The 13,778-nt window shown below is 44.2% G+C and overlaps 1 protein-coding gene across 2 annotated transcripts in view; it reads right to left on the bottom strand.

The window, feature by feature from the left end:
• The window catches only part of LOC126523414 (formylglycine-generating enzyme), a 113,429-nt gene that overhangs the window by 25,631 nt on the left and 74,020 nt on the right, over positions 1-13,778 (bottom strand). For both annotated transcript variants that reach the window (XM_050172033.3, XM_055066792.2), the window contains exons 6-7: positions 11,879-11,993; positions 5,691-5,804 (exon numbers count right to left, since the gene is read on the bottom strand). In XM_050172033.3, the coding sequence (XP_050027990.1) occupies positions 5,691-5,804; positions 11,879-11,993 (229 nt within the window). The remainder of the gene's footprint in view (positions 1-5,690; positions 5,805-11,878; positions 11,994-13,778) is intronic.

Here is a 13,778-nt window from a genome sequence, read left to right as displayed (position 1 = left end):
CACGATTTCACTGGCAGCACACACACTGTAGGGTGCACAAGGACGATGTTATCCCAAGACGAAGCCAGTGCGTCCGTATAGCAAACAAAACTTGTAGCAAGTGCTAGAGAAGGTCAACCCAGTATGGCCTCTGCCTACCTTCCTCCTCCGCGATGCTTCGCCTCATTTGTCCTTTCTCTATGAAGTTTTCTCCTAAGTTTAACTAAATAAATGCTTTTTATGTCATTTACTATTTTGAAGTAAGATACCTGGATGCACCTGATCATGTTGCCAATTATTCTTCTGATAAGATGAACAAATTTTCATGGTCACTTCGAATTCGTCTTAAAGGGAGTCTATTTCACTAAAGTTATTGACTACTTATTAAAAAGACATTCTGCATGGTGAACGATGAGCAAAATGAGAACAAGGTGAAAATCAGAGCCAGCGTTTTGACAAGTGGACTTGTCTTTTTCAAGGCGACATATGCTTTCCTTGGCACAGTATTTATAGGTACAGTTCTTCTAAAGGGGAGAGGAGGTGAGGCGGGTGGGTGAGGCAACGGACGAGGGTGTGTTATCGGCGAGGATGTATAATTGAAAAAAAAAAAGGTGTGCTATTTAACTTTGCAGGAGGAATGTGAGGTAGTGTCATGTGTCGGCTGGTTGACGTGTCACTGTTGGTTGCTTTTTTCATAGAAGGGGCCTGGACGATGGGAAGAGGGGGGAGGGGATCATCTGCTTTGTTGGAGGTCAGTGAACTATCGTCTCTCTGAAAGAGAGAAGTAACGGCAGAAAATGGTGCTCATGGAAAAAAAGAATTGAATAAATATATAAATAAAAGAACAAAAGAAAGGAACAGAGAACAAAAAGCTAAGCAACCTGATTAATAATAAGGATAACTAGGTGCTGTTATATATAGTTGAAAATTTAGCATAGTGAATAGAATCTAAAGCTTTCCTTGAAATGTTTACGCTTATTGGTTGCAATGTCTTAAACTTGTGGATGAAGTGCGATTCTCTGTATTTTCTGTCTTGCGCAGAACGAAAATTTGAGCGCAGAATGTAAAGTTTATGTTCATCAAAGTTATGATCTGGTTGGTTGAAATGCTCAGTGACGGCTTTGGGAATCTTCTTAGCTGTCTCTGCGTTATGTCCATTTAAATTGATGTTCATTCATTGTCCCATTTCGACGATATATCATTTCTTACAACAGAATGAACATTCATGCATATAAATTACATTGGAACTAGTACAAGTAAAGCCAGTTTTCACTTTGTATGTATACATGGCGATTTGCGGTGCTTTTAATTTTGAGGTCGCTTTGAAGGTGCCTGCAGGTTTCTGGTGCAGGACTCTGGTGAACAGGTACTCTGCTCTATAGTCGCCACAGATAGAAATGTTTATGAAACATTCATGCAATGGCTGATGAAATTTCGCTTGTTGCTATGCACCACTTTTAAGAGAGTGGCACTGCTGCAGTTAGGTGCGAATAATTGAATGGGTCTAGAAAAATCTGGCTATGAAGATTCGGTCAGTGACAGCTTCTATATTTTAATGCGTTAGCATTCTTGGGGTACCTCACGCACTTTCTGGGGGTTGTGTGTGTGCATGCGTGAGTGTGTAACTGTTTATTTGCCTACCTGGGCCACTGGGTAGTCGGTAGTTGAATGGGTAGTGCATCGGTCTGCTGACACGCTGTAGTGACTTAGCGGTTTTGGTGTTGGTGCTGCTAAGTACGAGGTCGCGGACCCTGGCTGCGGTGGCAGCATTTCGATGGAGGCTAAATGCAAAAATGCCCTTGTCCTGTGCATTGGGGGCACATTAAGGATCCCCAGGTGGTCAAAATTAATCCGGAGTCCCCTAATACAGCGTGCCTCATCATGAAACTGTGGTTCTGGTATGTAAAACCCCAGAATTTATTCATTCATGCATTGGGCTACTGTGCTAAGGTAACAGGATTCGAGACCAATCTTTTGGACTAATTTGGGTGACTGAGTATGTGGCAATGTGTACTTGTGTGCTGCTCTTCAATGAACCTCTTCCACGCCTTCGAGGGTCACCGCAGATGTGGAACTGAGTATGTACAACTGTTCGAAGAAACTCTCTGATGCTGACCTGGAGTACTAGGCATGTGCCACACGGTCTGGTCTCCAATGAACCTCTTCAATGCCAACTTGAGTCACTGGGTATGGGCTAGTAGGTGTGTGCCACTCTTTAATGAACGTCTTTGATGCTAAATTGGGTAACTACAGGGTTCGTCCATAAAGTAATGACACTGGGTCTGGTAAAAATAATTTATTGATCCGAACGGCACATATGATTAAAATTCTTCAAAATACTCTCCTTGGGCGTCAATACACCACTGCCAATGCGATTCCCACGCTGCAAAGGCTCCTAGGAAGTCGGCTGCCGTTACCTCTTTGAGAGACTCTGTCATTAGCCGGCAGGATGGTGGGAACATCGTTGAAATGGTGACCTTGCAGGCTTCTTTTGAGCTTTGGGAACAGGAAAAAGTCTGCCAGGTTCACATCAAGGCTGTACAGTAGGTGCGGCAAGGCTGCAACCCCGGCCAGGCAGGTGGCCACAACCGAGGCAGTGTAAGCTGGAGCACTGCCGTGGTGGAGCTTCCAGCAATCGGCAATCTCCTGTCGTGTCTGCTTGGCGGCTCTGTGAAGGCGCTCAAGGACTTCTTTGCAGAACACAGTGTTGACGGTTCGTCCCGGAGGTTCAAATTCTTTGGGAACTCCCCGTGGCTTGTCAAAAAAGACGGTGAACATTGTCTTTACCTTGGACTAGTCGTGATCCGTCGCCTGTTATTATGCCGTCTAAAAAGTCTCATTCACTTTCTAACTGCACCAACATCTCATGGGAAACATCCACTCATTGTTGTTGTTGGTCATTAGTTAACACTTTTGGCACCAATTTTGAACATGCTAAAATCATCAGAAATAATTTTGTGAGCCACTGTTTTGCACACGTTGAGGTCTTTGATGATTAACCTGATACTCAAACGACGGTCAGACCCCAGGATATTTTTTTACTTTGATCACATTTTTGTCCATAGCACTCGTTGAAGGGTGTCCAGATTGCTCCATCTCTTCAATGGTCTTCCATCCGTTCTTGAACTCACTGAACCTCTGGGAAACCTGGGCCCTTGATAGGGCGTCGTCTTTGTAAGCCTCCTTAACCAAGGCAAGCGTTTCAGAAGCGGTTTTGCCCAGGTGAAAGCAAAATTTAATTCCATACCGCTGCTCCAGCGAACGCTCCATTTTTGACATTTGCTGCCGTGTCAAAAACTTGAAAATAGCTTTTGTGCCATTTCAGATCCTGGCTGCATCAGAGCTCAGACGTGATGGCTGCTTGGTGCGTTATTTAACTTAGAACCCCCACCACAAATCTCGCCTCTGGGTAGCGGGCGACTGGCGACTGCAGCGCCACGCGGCAGGCAGTCTCATTACTTTACGGACAAACTCTGTAGGTATGTGCAACTGGGAATGTGCCACTCTACAATGATGAAAAGATCCCTTAAATTTCTCTGTTGCTATATGGAACCGAACTCATGTCACATGGGATCCTTGAGGACAGCAACGCGACCCGTTTAGCAGGCTGTGCCACAAATGCACTGGGTATGTGCTGCCCTTTAATGACCCTCTCCCTAACTTGGGTCACTGAGCACGTGCCACTGAGTGTGCGGCAAGCCACGGAAAAATTCACAGCATCTGAAGCCACCAGCATGCCATGCTTCTTGTCTCAGAGGCCATGCGCGTACTTCTCAGCAGTGCCACCAGATGGTGCAGTGTCTCCAGAAAGAAGCGCGAGAGAGGAGCCTGGTTGCCGCATGATGCATTTCTCAGTGTTCGCAGGCACCAGTGTACCATGCTACTCATCTCGGAGGCTTTGTAGTGGCGCTGCCAGGTGACACCAAGTGTTCTTAAAGAAGTGCAAAAGAGGAGCCTTGCTGCAGTACATGCCGCATACATAACTCGCTTTGAATGCAGCAATACGTTGGGTCACTATATCAATTCAATGCTGACACACTGCTGTAGGCAGTGATTGCAAGATGGTTCTGTTGCAATAAAAAAAATCTAAGCTTTGCCGTACACTGCTTTGCCGTTCCTGAACAACTCCTCGGACTTGGTGAAAAAACATTCTCTGCATACACTGCTTTGAACACTTCAGCTAAATCTTGCAGTCATGTGCGATGCGAAGTCACCTTTTTTTCAAACTCTTTTCTCTTTTTCCTTTCAACAGATCTCTTTTCAACAGAAGCTTTCTCCTCAAAATATTGGGCAGCCTTAGTTCGTCATATCGTAGATTCCCATATGCGGCGACTACTGGCCAATGCAATAGCTGATATCAACCAAGGGTTTTGGATCAGTGCTCTTCTTCCTACTGTTACTGTATATATTTATTGATGCAGTTTATTAAACAGGCTCAAGTAAGCAAAAATCTGCTTTTGAATTTTTCATAATTACGTACTTCTGGAAGAAGTCGACTATCGTCTAGTCATGCTTGTTGGGGCTGCCCACATAGGAATTAAAGTTTCACCACCCTGCTTATCGGTGTCATAGTTGCCGGGTCTCGCTAATTTCAACTAGTTTTGAACACTCAACTAGCCTCGAACTATGTGACTCCTGGCTAGACACCTTGGCAGACTTCACTTCATATTGAGCTCTTCATCGCACTTCAAAATGCACAAGTTGGATGTGGCTACTATCCGTCGGTCAAGCTGGTGGAGGACACAGCCAGTCTGCACCACGTAGCATGGTCACGCTGGTGCATAGGAGACGGGAGCGCGAGCATGCACTCCAGCCCTGTTGCGCACAAAACAAACACTTGCATGTAGCTGTGGTCTGCCATGTAGCGTAGATACCATGGCCGCCGTGGGGTGCCGCCACGAACCCGCTCACCAAGTGCACTGCAGCTCGCTGAGGACAACCGCATTTGCTATGCTGTAGGCGCCAAAATCGGAAACAGTGGTGTCTAAATCAACATACAAAATCAAATTTGAACTGCACGCCACGGGGATGGTCTGTAGGCAGAGCATTGTGGGCACGCCTCGCTCCACCGTAGCGTTCGCATTACAAGGCATTGAAGAAGGAGTGGGAGAAGGAACAGCGTTCAAAATTGATTTTCTGCGGAGTGCAAAATTCTGTGTGAAGATGAAGCTCCCAGTGCTTGTGTAAAGATTTATTTGCACTGAAATAGCTTTAAAATTATTTACTTGTACAGTAAATAATTTAGCGCCAGAAACACAATCACAGAAAAGGAAGGACAAGAAGACAGGATGAATGCTTTCCTATCTTCTTGTGCTTCCTTTTCTGTGATCATGCTTTTGGCATTAAAATCTTCATTGTTCGACATGCACCAATTCGCCCAACAGCAAGCGCTGCTATAGATCACACTCAATATTAATTTCAGAAGTTACGCACTCCAATGTGTTAAACTGAGCTCAACTTTAGTACCTAGCTGTAACATGGAGTCAGATAAATGTTTTGGTTAAATGAGAAAAATAAGCGCAAGGACAGCAATGCAGGGATAACAGCAGCAACCATAGTATCATATTTTGCTGTAGCATCTTTGTTACTGAAAGCAAGCTTATTTATGCACAAAGGATTTTCGACAGACTTGCACAACACAGGCATAAATGAAAGCAGGATGGAGCTGCAATGTGGCCCAAGGCCCGAAGGCTGCAGAGAAGCCATCTTACCGGGTTATCCTGGGGCTCACTGGTATGGCGAGTGGTCCACCAGTCAGCAGTCCACTCCCACACATTGCCAATGATGTTCTTTAGGCCAAACTTGGTAGCTGGAAAAGCAGTCACCTGGAGGAGGAACCAGTGTTGCCTTACTCTTTCACAGGTGCACTCAAAGACAAGGGTTACCTAGACAATGCAAAACACTGCTTTATGTTGCCCATTTTAGTTCGTGGCAAAACAAGATGCAAAAGTAAAAAGCAGTGAAAACGAGGTGAACATCAGACAAAGACACACAACAAGTACAGACGCCGACTACAATTTGCTTGTTCAGATTTGAGGTCAGCATACATGCAAGCACCGCAGCCGATACGCAGACAAAACAATGCAACGTTTCTTGTGCATGAAGAGTTCTACACAAATGAAAATTGCTGGATGTTTTAAGTGTGGTGGTGGTTACATGCTCTATACACTCTATATGTATATGTGCTCTATATGCCCCATATGTACAGGGACGTGCATTTTTCTCATGAAATCATAGATAAATGATTTTGTGCTTGCTTCTTCTGTGCTGTTCTTACTGAACATTTGCAGAAAGATTGCATTCTACTGTCTGGATTCTTCAATCTAACACTTTACACAGTTACCTGCCCGGTTTTTGAAGAAATGTGAAGTTGCCTTTATATTTATTTATTTAAAAATACCTTACAGGCCTCAAAGTGAGGCATTGAGCAAGGGGGGCAGTACATAGAAAATACATAGAATACAAGACATCTATAAACCGTATCTGTTTACAACCTATAACCGCAAGTACAACTGAGAAAGAATTATTTAGTTCACGATTCACTAGGGAAAAGAAGAACATAAAAACCATAATATAATAACAAGGAATAAATCACACAGATTGTTTCCAGTGAAGTCGTGCAATTAATAAGATCAGAGTATTAAACAGTAATAATGAAAAACAATGACAGATAAGTTAGCTGTTAACAAGGCGGTGCTAGCATGAACTTGTGTTGCCACCTGTTGGCATCTGTGGAAAGCAGCCATCCCTGCAGGGTTGCCAGGGTATCTGCATGTTGCCTGAACAACCCTTCCAAGAAGGCTGCCTTCAACAGCTGGCCATGTCGCCCCACATTGATAGTGGCTCCCCTCATCGATGGAGACAACCCAGCTGTCGTTCATGAGCCATTCGACCTCTGATAGGGTCTGGTGCCATCCAAGCCTCGTGAGGCTAAGTCAGGTCAGACAATTGCAACTGTTTGCACTGGACTTTCTTGTGCCGCTTGTAGTCCTATCAAATTGACATACAGTCTGTGTACTACTTTAGTTTATTTTGATGAATATTCAATTAATTTACTTCTTCCAGGCCCAAAAGCCTAATCATTGCCTTGGATAATTCTCATGCCATTGTACTTTGGCACGTTGGTATTGCACAAGGACAACTAAAGAAGAACATGAGTGTGTTTGTGGGTGCCTTTTTTTTATTTCCGTGTCCAGTTCGTGCTCCTTTAGTCATCCTTACGCTGCATCAATGTTTGCCAGTGACTCGCACACCATTTTAGGCACAGGATTACCAAAAAAAGAAAGCTTTTCAGCAACACATGTCACAATGTGCCGCCACTTTAAGGTGCAATATGCATGCAACATTACATAGCTAAATTAACAAAATTTTAGGTTTTCAGATTCTGTATTCAGATGCTTTTATCCAGCCCAAATGAAATACACCTTTCCAGCATGACTGAACAAAAAATAAGCGAGGCATATTGCACTATATACAAGTCGAACCTCAATATTGACACGTGTGAACAGTGTGGTGATCGTGAAATAGTTCGATATAGCCAGAATTCGATATATAAAGTTACGTAAGAAATGCCTCAGAAACTTGTACAAATAAATCAATTTTGGCGCGATCGGGGATTGTTGTTTGGAGCGCACGTTCGGCTGGGCTGCGCGCCATTGGCCTAGGCCTGGGCACCACATGCGATTATTTTATTCTTAGCAAGCGCACTTCAACAATTGTAGTAACTGAATAATTCTGGCAATAATTGAATACAGGGTGTCTACCAACCGGGAAAACCGGGAATTCTCAGGGATTTTGAGTAGTCTGGAAAAACTCGGGGAGAACTACGGGAATTTGTGCCTCTATCAGGGAAAATTAGCTGTAAATTTATTGAAAGGGTCGAAAGTTGCGGTAATGCTGGCTCGAGTAACTGACAGGAATCGTAATGAATCGTCTTTGACGCCCTGTCGTGGCTGGAGGAGTTGCCAGTCTACAGTCAACGACCGACTTTCTGGATGCCCGATAATTTGGACGGCTTTGCCACACCACCATGTTTCCCATTGAGTCAATGTATCAGAAAATCTGAAATTTTGGACGCAAGAACCCTTCCGTCCGATTTTCTGGACATTTTGCCATAACCGCAGGTCCAAAATGGCATTAATCAAAGCCACCACCACTGCCATTTTGATTACCTCGCCGCCTCGAACCAGCGCTCTCGCACACAGATCCGCTTGCAGCCATAGCCACTACTGCGGCAACGCTAGACCTAGCTGCTTCGACATTCGCTATTAAGCTTTTTGCCATTGGGTGCCGCGTTTTTCATTGAAAGAATTTGCTGCTGTCAGCAATGGCACCGACTCTGCCTTTGTGGTCCTCGCGATTGGCTTAGAAGCTTGGAAAGTATGGTACGTTGCATAATGCCAGTTTCCGAAAGTCAGCTTTGCCTCTGTACAGGAATGTCACTTGGTGAAGCATATGCAAACGTATTGCAGTGAAGCATAACAAGCATGGGAAGGGGCTATTGCCACGGGACACAGTATGTATCCTTATATTATACATGCATGCACCCGGTATTTCCTGTCAGAGTACGACCACCAATATGCCTAATACGTGTATCGACAGGCCTTCAGAGCATTTTCGAATGTGCCTGTGGCGGTTTGAGCCCTTAAGGGCAGTAAATGACATGCAATTATTTTTTCCAACTGGCCAATTTTTCGGACGTTTTCGCGGCCCCTAGGGAGTTCGAAAAATCGGACGTGGACTGTGCAACTAACCAAGAAGATCTTTAAATAGTCTATGGGACGAACGAGTGGCGGAAGGAGGACAAGAACAGAAAGGACCTACGCATTGAGGAATGAATGGGAAAGGAAGCATGCTGCCGCCGTTTTGAAGGAGCTTGAGCTAAAAAACAAAGTGTTGGCTGATGCCAGGATGGAGATGTACCCCCTCCTCATCCAAACCAAAATAAGCTCTTTAAAGCAGTGAAACACAACACTGAGGCATCGTGCGCGCTGAGAGTATGTCAGGACAGTTGAGGTTGACTCAGGAGCTGGTGAGAGAGAATCTCAATTGTGACAAAGTTCAGGCCTCATACCACTGAGCTTGCTATCAGTTGACAGAAATAGCTCATATTAAAAAATATTTGCTTCTGTGTGCATCTCCTTTTTATTCGTATTTTAGAATGTCCAACTTGATTTGCAATCTTTTTCTAAGACATTTTATTTGCTGTGCATTTTACTAACCCCTCCCTTCTATTCTCTTTTTGAATAACATAAACACTACTCCTTAGTATTCAAATTGGATTAAGTCGTTTTTTTTTAAAATGTTTTTCATATGCTTACTAGAGAGTGATAGCATCGGGAGATATGGTTTTAGCCAGTCTTGACATAAAACATAGTTCTGCATCACTTAGGGAATTTTGCAAAGGCACTCAGGAAAAACCTAGAAAACTCAGGGAATTTAGCAATGTCAACTTGGTAGACACCCGGCAAATATTCTGAAGAAAATTGTATGTGAAATTTTCAGAAAGAAATAGTACTTCAAATAAAGATTAATTTATTTGTCTACAAGGTATTACAGTCAAACCTCACTATGCCGAACATGGATATATCGAATTAGTGTGTATATTAACACTTTCTATATCACCTGGAAAATCGCATGCATTTAAATATTTTTATTTCAAATGGGGTCAGATGTAAAATGGCTATATCGAACTCTGCCACCCCAGACCACGTGCACTCTGTTGACAAGCGGCGAGCTTTCCTCTAACGCCCTTGAAGATAACGATGGTCGTTTGAACGTAGCGGCGTACGCACGCTAGTTTGACAACCTCAACGATGCATTGCATTTGATGCACTGACTCCTCCTCGGTGCTGCACTCTGTGCCTGCCGTGCCTCGCGAGGAATGGTGATTTACATCCACAAAAACGCGCGACGGTGCGTGCTCACTGGGCTCACTTATAGACACCTTAGCAGACACCACTTCATGCCTGGTAATGACAGTGTTTCAAAATGCTTCCATTGACGGACATGGAGGTGGCAGCGGAAGTAGCGGCCAAACTTGAAGACGCTGCAGAGGTCGATCCTTCAAGCATTGATGATGTCCCGTTCCCGACTTCAACTAAGGCTGTAGCTGCTTTGGCCCTTTTTCACCGCTACTGCGGCATAATAGAAGGCACCTTGTGGATCGTTTAGACTATGTTGAGGACTTCATGTTTAAGCACGCGGCTACACTGCTGCAGTACTTTCAGCCAAATAAATGAATACTTTGTGCGAAGCTTCAAATGAGTATTTACTGCGCTGCGATTGGGGCATTTGATTATCGGTGCTATCCAGGAGCACCTACAAGAGCATCCATCGAAGGTGGACATTTTATCCCCTATCTTGCGGCACCTCACGACGATGAGAAGGTATGAAGCTGCAGCATGAGGTTCTGTGTCTGATACTGCAACTTTTGTTCCTGTTGTTCCTTTTCCATTTCGAAGGCACTTCCAGCTACATTTAAGCACTTCGGGTTATGTATTCACAGTACATGCAAGGTGCTCACAGTGCACTTCTCAGCCTCATCCCTGTACCTCAAGAATCATTCAATAGTTTCCGTTCCAAACATTGACCATCAATAAAAAGTGTGACATCCATGCTGCTGTGAATTGTGGTGAGTGCAAATGACAACTACCCGTAGTAAATTCTCATCTGCTAAACTTGGAATTTCACATGTCTCTCGCAGAAGGCGCTACACTCGCAGACTCGTGCTTGGCAGCTCACGTGCTCGTTAAGAAAGGCAGCGAATCTGAAACTCTGGCAGCGTGTTACGCAATGTACGCTGCACTGCCAGGAGAGCTCAGCCAAATGTGCCATTTGTTTCTTCCAGGCTTTGTTACCTCTACTGATGAAACAACTTGTTCACTAAATAAATACCAATAACACAGTATGTATTGTGTTTTAGTTATACAGTATTGCTCTTTCAAATAATATAAACTGCCACTTCGGTGTGTGGGAGATATGTGGTTCTCCTCCCGTGCTCTTGGGACAAAGGAACGACAACACACAGTAGTGCAAACAATCACAAGGGCATTTATTGCACCTTTCATAGATCAATGCCTGCTAGCCGAGTTGCTATACACAAAACGTGCCGATGGGCGCGCAACAAATCTAGAAGTCCGACTCACCGCGACCGATAGCGAGCGAATATGTTCGCCCCATGCTGGATCCCAACGCCTGGTCGTTCGCGTGTACGGTCACGCCAACGGTGGCACGTTCGAGGGCGGCCACGCGAGGCGGTCTCGCAGAAGCATGGGTCGCAGTGTGCGTGGAATGTCCACGCTGTTCGCCGACCCGCCGGGAAAGAGGAAGCGCCTTGTCTGCCGGCGCCCAAGTCACGCCGCAGCGGCGCGACACTCGTGCCATCTCTCGCACCACGCTTGTACCACTCCGACCACCGCGGGCGCCAGGCCACGCAAGCCGTGCGGGAAAACCAACATATTAGGGGATGCGTGAGAGTCGCGCATCCCCACAGGTGTAACATTGATATGCTACTTGACTAACATACTCTGCATACATGTGTCTTTTTTTCCATTACTACTGTCACTGCCTTGATGTGCAACCAGGTTTGAGACCGGGCTAGTTGGTGTACCATGTTACTGCGACACTACATGAGGACAGTGCTTGTGCACTGTAACTCCCAGTAACTGCCTTCATCCATGCAACCCTGGTGATATTTCACTTTTCTCATTTCGGTTGAACGGGCTTGAAAAGGTGTTGCATCTGTTGAAAGACATCCAATCAATTTCGTTGTCGGTTTTCCTCTCTCCACATTTCTTTAAGACATATTTAGAATTACTACAAAAAAAAATTCTGTATTTACAAGAAAGGCATTGGCAAACTAATGCAGTTTATGTAGTATTGAGGAAAATGTGCTCACAGGTGCTGTGCCAGGGTAGCCATCCTCGGCTGTGTTTGTGACTGGAAACTTGCCCTCCCAGATGTTGGCACGAGTTTCACCTTTGGGAGTCCAGTTGTTGCCCCATGGGAACAGCCTGCAAGAAAAAAAAAAAAAAAAAAAAAATACACGACAGGTTGGGGCCCCCACGAAAGCTACGTCGTTTTGTATTTTGAATCTATACCAACATCAAAAGGCTGAAAAGATCAAAAATAATTCGTGGAAAGTAAGCCAACCAGGAAAAGCAACAGCATGATGTTCTCATATGTATACTTGCCATCACAAATCTTGCATGTGTAACGTGTCTTGCTAGATGCTCATTTGTATGTCGCTGCACTCCTTCCCACAATATTATTTTTAATTACAGCAGTTTTGAAAACATAATTAGAATGTGGCCTCCATCTCCAGATCGCCGACTGTCTGAAGTATACATAGTCAGGCTTAGCTAGTGCTCCTCAATCAGCTACAGTGTCCTTGAGTGGCATTATTTTCCATGTTCATTTCTTTGAAACAGAACCACAGAAAAACGCAAACATGGAATGACACTACAAACATAGAATTTACTTCCATGGCAGCAACATCAACTGATGGCCACTGATGTGCAATTCTCATAACTGAAGTCCTTTGTACAACAGTACTGACTCTTTAAACCACACTTTCGAAACCCAGCCCAACTAGCTGTAAGTATTTGAACATACTGCATGTCCACCACAGATCATGCAAAAGGGGATGCGCAATACTCTTTTTTTATACAAGGACATCTTGTTAAACGTCATCAGCCTAAATGTAATGATATATTCATTTTTGCATGCATATGCTTTTTGCTGCAGGAATAACTCCTAATCAAGTACGGGGAATTCTTACCAACAAAAACAAGTCAATGCCACTGTTTCATTTTTACTTTAAATTTGTGACAAGATCTTCACAAGATGTATGCTGACTTCAGTTTGCCTCCTCTTCTTAAATATCCTAAATCAAGAAGGGGGCCGACAGATGGAGAAGCACACCGTCGTATGAGAAGTTACATAAACAAGTATAAGGTGCCTTAGAAAGGCTGGCTTACGTTTTAATAGGTTAACCTATCTTGTCTTCTGCTATGGATGGTCTAACCTCTTCATCGTGCCCATGAGACAACTGCCTAAGCCAGCACGTGGTGGAAATCAAGAAAATAAGCAGTCTACCAATAGCCTTTGACACCAACTTTCAATACTTTAATCTACCCAACATTTTGCACTGGCAGCCACCAACAGTCATATCATCATAGGAATAAATTAGAAACTCACTGGAAGTCAGGGAGGCACCCTGCCGCTTGTGACCATCATCAAATCTTGCAATGTTTCTTTTTTGTCGAATTGATTGTTACTTAACTCAGCAACTTGTGCGTACTCATCTTAAGGCGTGGCTCGCCCCTGGCAACAGGCTTCTTTTATCTTATCTACACTGCTGTTGTGCACATGCTTTTGCCAATCATGTCACATTAGCACAGTTGCACCACACTTGCCTGCTCCATGTTTCAGCTGGGCTAGTTGGTCTTGCATTCTAACTGAAGCATATACGCTACAATATGTTAGACAAAAGGGCCGAGTATTAACTGTTCAATAATACAAGACATTTACTATTCAAAGTGAGTGCACCCCATCACATTTTCACATCACTGTGCAATAACCATGACATAAGAACTGCACAAAGGTGGCACTCCTGAATCCACACTCGGAAGTGTCCAGGTTTGTTGTGAATGCCTCACTGATACAGATAGAGATGCTCTTCCTGATGAACATCTCAAAGCTAACCCAGCTGTTGTTCCTCTTTTATTTATTTATTTATTTATTTATTTATTTATTTATCACATACCTGCATCGCCCATGTGGGCATTACAACAGAG

Source organism: Dermacentor andersoni, chromosome 6 (assembly GCF_023375885.2).
Source record: "Dermacentor andersoni chromosome 6, qqDerAnde1_hic_scaffold, whole genome shotgun sequence".
NCBI lineage: Eukaryota > Metazoa > Arthropoda > Arachnida > Ixodida > Ixodidae > Dermacentor > Dermacentor andersoni.
This window is presented reverse-complemented; position numbering and strand designations above follow the sequence as displayed.